The sequence below is a fragment of the Arachis duranensis genome, chromosome 3 (assembly GCF_000817695.3).
Source record: "Arachis duranensis cultivar V14167 chromosome 3, aradu.V14167.gnm2.J7QH, whole genome shotgun sequence".
In the NCBI taxonomy this organism is placed as follows: Eukaryota; Viridiplantae; Streptophyta; class Magnoliopsida; order Fabales; family Fabaceae; genus Arachis; species Arachis duranensis.
The window spans coordinates 125,430,937-125,440,655 of NC_029774.3; the positions used below are offsets into that span (position 1 = coordinate 125,430,937).

General features: G+C 37.3%; 1 protein-coding gene across 1 annotated transcript; it reads right to left on the minus strand.

Annotated features, from left to right (window-relative positions):
- Positions 1-8,555: 8,555 nt before the first annotated feature.
- On the minus strand, positions 8,556-9,398 carry LOC107481297 (ubiquitin domain-containing protein 7SL RNA1-like). The gene has a single exon (XM_016101552.3). The coding sequence runs from the start codon at positions 9,396-9,398 to the stop codon at positions 8,556-8,558; it is 843 nt and encodes a 280-aa protein (XP_015957038.1).
- Between the last annotated feature and the right edge of the window lie 321 nt (positions 9,399-9,719).

A 9,719-nucleotide genomic window follows, 5' to 3' on the forward strand; every position in this document is an offset into this window, starting at 1 on the left:
GTTGCCGAGTTGGGCTGGGCAGTGCGCACTTCTAGAACAGACTTTAATTATAAATTTTGTTTATTTAAATTTTTTATTAAAGATTTTAGTCAAGTCAATTTTTACAGATTTTTTATTTTAATAAATAAAATAAATATAATATTTACTAAAATAAATAATTTTAAAAGTATTTATGGATTTAAATTTTATTGTCTTATCTCTTTTACAGATAGACAAAGACAAATATCCAGCTGCTATAAAAGGATGTATAATTTTTGGTATTTCTACACACATTTTAAATTTTTTCTCTGTCTCGTTTTTCTCACAAAAACAAAGTTTAATGGCCAGTAACAGTCCATTCATAGTTGTGCTTGTTTATCCAAATTGTCGTATGAGAAATGGCGACAACAGGATGACATTTGAGTGTGAAAATCCGATATTATTTCGCACTCGGCGTGTGGAGACGTCGGATTTGAAGAGTTTGATATTGAGCAAGTTTGGTGGTACACAAGCGAGGGAGTAGGGGTGTGCATGGACCGGGTGAAACCGGGTTTGATGTGACTCAGACCCGACCCAAAATATATACCGGGTCTATTTGTCAGACCCGAACCCGGCCCTAGACCCGATGAAACCTATACACTTTCGGGCCATGATTATACCGGGTAAAAACGGGGTGAAAACCGGGTCGTTAGCATTACATTATCTTAATATCTTCTTATAAGTTAGCATGTAAAAATATCCAAATTTTCAATCTTCCAACCATTATTTAACATGGTAAAATTCACTTAGAAAAATATAACAAGAACCACCTCTTCTCTAAAATTAAAGTATAACCATAATCAATACTAATATTGTCTAATAACACCCAAGTCACCAAATATTTAAATCAATACAAATAACAAAGTATTATGTATTAGTCTAAAGTCTTATGCATTTTAAACACAAAATATTAACTTATAGTTTTATAATGACTAATAACACAAAATATTAAGGTTTATAATACTTAAATTCCACATAAGAATAGCCATCATTTATTACTAATAACAGACAATATTAATTGTGTATGATGACCGGGCTATCGGGTCGAGTTCGGATGACCCGAGCTATGGCTCGGACCCGACGCGAAATAATGACCGGGTCTATTTTTGAGACTCTTACCCGGTGAAATCACACCAAATTAGCCCCTAAAGTGTTCGAGACCGGACCGAATCTTCGGGTCGAGCCATACACACCCCTACGAGGAAGATAAGAAGGGTGGGGTATAAGTTGTTAGCACCCATGGAAAACGGAGTCTTCTGGTTTCGACTATTCCGACTTCAAGGGGACGAGCATGTGCGACTGATATTCGACATCCATGGGAGGATCATGATAGAACAGGTAATGGAGCTGTCTGCCGAGGTGGGTCATGGTGGTAATGGTGGTTCCGTACACGATACCTATGTGCAGGACGACCGACCTCTCGGACCACCGCCCATTCATGTCGCCATTCCAGAGCATGAGGCAGAGGAGGGTGAGGAGGAGTCGGACGAAGATTACGTGGCGAATAGTGCGGACAATGAGTCATCCGATGGTGGCGATAAGGATGGATGAGTTTGTGCCGGAGACACCTGTCGGGGCTGTGGGGTGCCATGTGCTGCCTCCACCTCACCTGATTCTGGCGCTATCGACAGTCCCAAGTCACTATCACAGTCTACATCTGGATGCAATGCAAGAGAGAATCCCGGTTTCTGACACATGTGAAGAGGATTACAACCTAGACGGCGGGGTAGAGTTTCGAGTCGGCCACAAGTTCAGAAGCCGAGAGGCGGTGCTTCAGGGTGTGAAGAACTACAGTATTTGTAGGAGTGCTGAGTACCGGGTGATCGAGTCCGACCGGTTAAAGTACCATGTGCAGTGTCGTCAAGCCGACAATGGATCTCAATGGAGTGCCTGGTACCTGCTGCTCTCCATTGAACTGCCGTTTCACCCGATCAACGTGGTGAAACTGGATGATGTTGAAGCACAATAGGGAGACGGCTGACAACCATGTCCCCCACTCCTCCTCCTCACGGAACCAGGGCGGGCACAAAGCCTGCATAGCAGGGTCATCGTAGACTCTCCATGCAAACTGAATAAAAAAAGTTTCCGACATAAGAGAAACATAATTATTTTACGAAATCTATCTAATTATCCAGATAACAAACAAATTAAACCATATGATAGATATCTAATTATCGAAAATAAAAACATAAGTATTTTACAACTAACCTCATCAAACCGTAGTTGGTCGATCGAAACCCTCAAATGCAGGACCCTGGCCTCATGCTGATCTCTGCTCTGCTGCTGTAATCTTACCAACCTGATAAATCCCAGGAGAACATATACAGTTCGTTAAGTAACATCCCAAAAGAATTGACAATTATTTAATTCAAATACATAAATAAACATTTCTCACCTGGCGACCAGAGGATACTGGTAAACCCCTCTATCTGGTGGACACCACTGAGAAAATCTCTGATAGATCCAGGACATCAAAAGTAGAGTGCAGCCAGCGATATCCATGACGCCTTGCTGTGCCGCCAAACAAAGTGACTGATACATCCAGGCCAGCACAACCGAGCCCCAGGAAAACACCCTACACTCCTCAAAGTCCCAGAGCAGCGGTAGCCAACGAAGGTGCACCAGATTGTTGGACTTGTCGGTCATCAGATACCCTCCGATCAGTAACATAATATAGCACCTGGCATACTGTCGGAGGGTCTTGGGATCGTCTATCGGGGGCATCTAGCGGACACGATCCCAGAGTAACACAAGCTTCAGCGTGAAGGACTCCTTCTTATGCGCAGCCTGCTGTGCTACCACGGGAGGCCTGACACCGACCAGCTGCTCCACCAACGTCCACGTCTCCGTCTAGTACCACCTACCAAAGTCACAGAGGCACCCCCGATGGGGTTACCGTGTGCGCGTAGGCCTAGGTGGTATGCCACGTCCTGCAGGGTGATAGTGACCTCACCCCACGGGAGATGAAACGTGTGCGTCTCTGGATGTCATCGCTCCACGAGTGCCGAAATCAGGGAGTTGTCAAAATTGAAATCCCTGAGGGGCACTGTGTCGCCGAATCCAGCCTCAACCACATATGGGACGATGGCGATGGGTGGAGGAAGAGTATGGCTCACTTGTCGGGGCAGTAGGAGGCGAAGCCTCTGAATAATGAAAAAAAAAGAATTTAGCCTTACAAATAAAATACTCTAAATTTATGGGTTACTGAATTCTATCTCTTTTTTTTTTAGTAATTAGACCGACTTAACATGGTACACAACACATTAAAGTTCAGCAAATATTTCCATCTACCGTATAGCTACTTCTACTGAAGAACGTACTTCCATGTTTCTAACCTACACATATCTCTAAATTACATTTTCCATAATAGGCAAATCCTAACTATAGCGTTATAAATACTAACAACCTAGCACAAGAATAACAGAGTTTCAAATTAATAATTATGTCATACCAACCTAGCATAAGCAAATAGAGTTCTAAATTCCTCCTAGAGACTTAACTGCTAACTCATACAACTACGTTCTAGTTCTTAATGACTACCCTAACAATGGCCACATCCTTAAATTAAACAAACATAAGGAAACTAACCTCGAAGTCGGCCACCCCAGCATAATGCGTCGTCTCGTTCAGCTTGTTGATGTCTTCGCCATTCGCCGCCTCCCGCGCCATCACCGATTCAGTCGAAGGTATAGTCGAATCGGATTAAAAGAGGGGAGAAAGAGGTTGACAAAGTCAAACTTGGGTTCGGAACTAAGCTGTAAACGACTTGTATATATAGACGCAGACAAGTCTTATCTCGTTTACAGTGTAAACAAGATATACACGTGTCACGCTGACGTGCCTTATCTCGTTTATACTGTAAACGAGATACATGCATTGTTATCTCGTTTTCACTATAAATGAGATAAGGCAAGGGACTTTAAATCGGTAAATACTTTTAAAATTATTTATTTTGGTAAATATTACATTTATTTTATTTATTAAAATAAAAAATCCCAATTTTATTGTCTTTTTAGAAAAAGAGTAAACTATCATTTTTACGTATAAAAGTTTAGAACGTTGATAAAATTATCTACGAATAAATAAAATTATCTTTTCTACTCATAAAAAATAGACTTTTGTTAATAAAACTACCTAAATCCTAAAAAGTTATTTGAAATTTCTAAAATAGCCTCTAATATAATCTAATTCTAACTTCTTTTTTTTATTCCACAACACCACTCTTCCAATGCTAAGCACACCGCCATCCAAATTCTTCCTCACCACCATTTTCATCTCCAACTACCACCATCACTGTCGCTATCACCACCACTGTCATCATCACCTCCTTCTCTAATACCTCGGCAAAGGTAGAAATAGAGAGACAACAGTGGTGGCTTAGCAGTATCGATTCCAGCGACCTCCAGCAGCAATGGCGACTAGGAAGTGAGCACGCATCGGATTGGTTCAGGTTTAGGGTGAAATTAGAACTGAACCAATTGAGTTATAATTGGTTCGGTTTGGTTTGGATTTACATTTTTTGTGTATGTACCTGAACCAAACCAAACTGATTAAGAACGGGTTGGTTCGGTTCGGATAATTGGGTACCCGATGAAACAAAAATTCATAAAAAAACCAAATTTTTATCTTAAAAATTATGTAAGTATAATAAACATGTAAAATCAATGAAATAATCCAAACATGTTAAACACCAAATATATTAAAAATTAAACACATTAAAATTCCAACATATTAAACACTAAAGACATTAAAATCCAAACATATTAAACACCAAACACATTAAAAACTAAACACATTAAACATTATATACATTAAAATCTAAACATGTTAAATACCAAGCACATTAAAAGCTAAATACAAAAGTGCAATAGAGAGAAACTCAAAATCAAGACATATATATTTTAAATTTTTATTTTTTATTTAATTAATACATAATCGGGTCCACGAGTTAGTTTGGGTTTTGCACCTCCAGAACCATTATCTGAACCAATTACTAGAGAGAGCAATTGGTTTGGTTCGGGTCAGACCCGATTATTCATTGGTTTCAGAACCAATTTAATTGGTTCGGTTCAGGTTCAGACGGATAATCGGGTACCCGCTACCCGTGCTCACCCCTAATGGCGACAAGATCTGTGCATCATAGCCGTCCTTTCCCTAAGTTCTGTGTTTGCCACCGTTGCTGCTCCATTAACGAAGGTTGTGAACGTTCTCTGCTTTCTCTTCGCAAGCACGCATGAGGTCCTGCATGGTGGTGGCACTCTTGATTCCTTGAGATCCGCTTCGATGACCCAATCCTTAGTCTTCGTGTTTCTTTTTACAAAAATGTCATGGGCTTTGATTGGGACCATCTTCGACAACAGCCTCTGCGTCGGCGTTTCGACCTTGAAGCACTGCTCACGGAGCTTCAAGACTGGGACTGGGGGTTCAAAGATTTGGCAATACGTTGTCGTCATGGTCTTTTTTAATTTTTAATTTTTAATTTTTATTGCTTCATTCTCTAATTTTGCATCTCCATAATCTGACTTATTATTGAATTATAGATCTGTAATTGTTGAATTTGAATGATCCACTTCTGTTGTTGGGATTTGAATTTGTATTTGCAGTTCTGTTGGTTCTGTTGTTGAATCTATAATAATATAATTCTATTAAGACATTGTTATTTCAATTTAAATGTGAAATTCTGAATCTGAATGCTCTTCCTCTTTAAAATGATTTTTTCAGCAGTGATGAGTAACTTCCTTTTTAATCATTCTCTCACTCTCTCTGTTTCGACTTTCTCTCTTACTATTCCTCCCTTGTTCGATGGTGGTGATAAAGAGAAGGATTTGAGGATGAAAATGGTGGTGAGGAAGGATTGGTGGAATTGGTGGTGTGAAGTAAAAAGAGAAATTAGAGTTAGATTATATTAAAGGGTATTTTGGAGATTTTAAATAATTTTTACATTTTGGGTAATTTTATTAACAAAAATCCATCTTTTATGAATAAAAATGGTAATTTTATTTATTTGTAGATATACTTATCAACATTCTAAATATTAAAAAAAATATATTTTCAATTCAATTACAAAGACTCTTTTATAATAAAATATTAGATACTTCAATTGATACCTTAACATAATTATTTAGTCATTTAGTAATTAAAATTGACCATAAATTTAAAGAACATAATATTAAAATTAATTTGTATAACAAAATAAAAATAAAAATTAATTTAGTAATTAAACTTTGTTAGAGTGTTAATAGAAGTTGGAGTAAATAATTAAATTAATCAAAACTGTCCTTGAAAGATTTAAATTTAATTACGTTAGTCTCTCCGTCTATTCTGTCACTAACGCCATTAAGTATTACTGACGCGACACGTTAGTTTTTTTTGTCAGGATTGGGACCTACTGATGGGCCCAAACCATTAGAAAATCGAAGTCTAACCCAACAACTCGACCCGACGGTCACATACTCTCTTAGTCTCCTTTTCCTCTACGCATCTCAGCTTCTATGCCGGTTCCAACAGCTGCTGCCTCCATCAGTTGCGGCCTCCTCAGTGATTCAAACAATATTGCATCTGATTGTTCTTCCATTTCATCAGTCAATGCCTCAGCTTCATCAATGCTATAATTGCTAAGGACCCTATTCACATCCATGTCACCATGATCATCAATATCATCCCTTGAGCTATTCACCTTAATCTCCCTACTTGTCCTAGCTTCAAACTCAACAACACCATCCCGATTGTGATGAAAATCACTACTCTTATAGGCACCATCACCATCATCATCATCACCATCAGCACTATCACCAAGGAGAGCTCAACCCTGTCAAAACCCACGTACCTTGTTTGCTTGCAAGAGAAGAGCATCTCAACAATACGGTCCCTTCTCAACCTAAACTCCTTAGGAGAATCAAAAGTCGCCACTCTCAAATATGTCAGAAGAAGATGAACAAGACCTGAAGTAACTCCTCCAATGATCCAATGCCTTTATGATGCTCATTCTCAATAAAACCCTCTAAGAGACTTCAATCCAGATACCAGTAATAGTAACAGCTAAAAAATAGAATCACCCACCGATCAAAATTTGATTTTTTCTGGGGAGCGAAGATTTTGTTCAATAACAATAAACGCTCAAATTTGTAAATTTATTAACTTAATGGCAGTGCGCCCTTGATTTGGCAAGATTCGATTGAATGGTCTTTGTTCCAATTTGGCAGCATCCATGGAAGATCGATACAAGCAGAGCAGATCAGTGCAAGTTGCAGCGGAGGAAGAGACCACGTTCCACCAGAATCCCGCGGTGGTGACTGAAGAAGAGGGTGGAGAGGAGTTGGACGGCACAGCTACAACGATCTTTGCGACATTGGGCAGAGGGTGTTTAGCGAAGCAGCAGCTACCTACTCACGCCAAAGATCAACTGCGGGCAAGGACCGGCAGCGTTGTGGTAGAGGAACGTGCAAGGACCGACGGCGACGTGAAACACCTTGCAGGATGGCGGCATGGTGGAGCTTCAGGTAGAAGACGAAGAAACTGCAGGATGTGGGAAGAAAGAAATACTATTCTTTGTTCGCTTTGGGTTTGGTTTGATGCGAGTATAATCCGGGTTCAGGTTGGATTATCAAGCTAACGTGCCACGTCAGCAAAATTTAATATTATTAGTGACAGAATAGATAAAAGAACTAACATGATTAATTTTAAATTTTTTAAAAATGATTTTGATTAATTTAATTTTTTAGAGATCAATTTAAAAATTGAATGATCTTTCACGGATCAGTTTGACTATTTATTCGTAGATGTTGATTAAAAAAAATAAGAGAGAAACAAACATTACATTGCAACATGTCAAACTAAAAAGTCCCTCCTTCTCTGTTAAGATAAGAACTTGACAAATGGGAAACCTCAGGAAAAAATACCATAGTTCCCATCCAAGGCATCTAATCTTAACAACACTCAATACCTTAATACCTTCAATTTTATTAATAAAAATCTCATGTGCACACAAAAAATTTTAGCCACTAATATAATATATTAATAATTAATTTTTAATATATATTTTATATTTTAATATGTATTTTATATTAATAATTAATTTTAATATATATTTAATATGATTATTTTATTAATAATAAAAAAGAAATTTTATTAGTATAATAAATGCTCTTGATATTAGCCAAAAAAATACTCTTGATATTGGAAAAAAATTAGTTATTATTAATTAATAATGTATTTAGACGTTGGAATAAAAAGTTTAGTTATTATCAATTAACAATAATGTAGTTAGATTAATTTTTTAATTAATAAAAAACATGTATAAATTATTAACAAAATATGAGTATCATGACGTATATTACTAGGGTTGCAAATAAGTTTAATAAATATTCTACGAAGAACCAGAATGATTGTATGTCACTATGTCTTGTAGTTACATTTAAAATTGCAAAAGAAGAGTAGTTGTTATTAATGATTTTATACCTACTTTAAACTTGTCCTAAAAATTTGAGGCCTATGCAAAATTGATGAATACTCTTCCGAAATTATTAAGAGTATTTTTTTCATGAACCACCGGTAACACTACCATTAAAAATTTCAATGGTATCACCTTGAACAACATCGTGCGATCGAAAAGACATATTGTCATCCATAACATTCTGCTTGTAAATGAAGAAATAATTTTCTTGTGGTAAATGAAATTGCAAATTCTGATGCAACTTTTGCAATTCTTTCCTTAACTCTCTAACGTTATCCGATGCATTCACTTCCACAGGTATCTTATTGGTCTCTGTATTTGGCAACACCATTAGCTTGAGCTTCTTTGAAGCATTGCCACTACCGCTGCCGCGGCTACTAGCCACAGCTGAAGTTGTAGGCGATGGTCTCAGACTCACGTCGATTTCAGACTTGTCTGAAATGTCACAATCTTTCAGTAGCTGATGATCGTGTAATTCTATTCCTGTTGCATGTAAGAGAATCTTGTTTGTCGATACGCCTTCCATTTCTTGAATCTTTTCTTTCAGTTTCAAAACGCTGTCCGTTACGTTCATTTCCACGGGAACATGCGCTTTAAATGAAGCGATTTTCAAATTGAGATGGACCTTGATGACAATGGGAGACAAGTCGCTCCTTATTGCTGGTACATCTTCGATCTTGATCATACCAGCAATGGGCGACTTGTCTGAGTCTGCAACGACGAGTTGAATGTGCGAATTGTTAAGAATGTCGTACTTCCAAACGTCACCATCATCTTGGAGAATATGACCGTTGAAAAAGAGAGTTTGTTTTGCAACGGGAATGCCTTGATACTTGTGCACCTTTTCTTTGATCTCAAGAACACTATCGAAGTATCCAATTTCAATGCAAAAGGTTCTCCCTCTTTGGATATCAAAATACACATCCATACTGTTTGGTGAAAGAGTAAATGAAATTTGTTAATGGTAATGTGTTGTTTTGTTGGCCAAGTCAAATTGACAATAGAATAAATCTCTAACAGAATTTTGATATGCTCTAACTTCATGCTTATGTGACTTATTCAGTTTCCTATATTTAAGCGTTATTCAACGATTAGTGATTAACACAATACACAATTAAATATGTGATTGGATTAAAATTTAAAAACAAAAATTTGTATAAATTTAATTTTTATTAAAAGTGTATTGGTATTAAAGTAATTTATATTTAGTAATTTTTATATTAAAATATATTGTAATAAATTAAATATT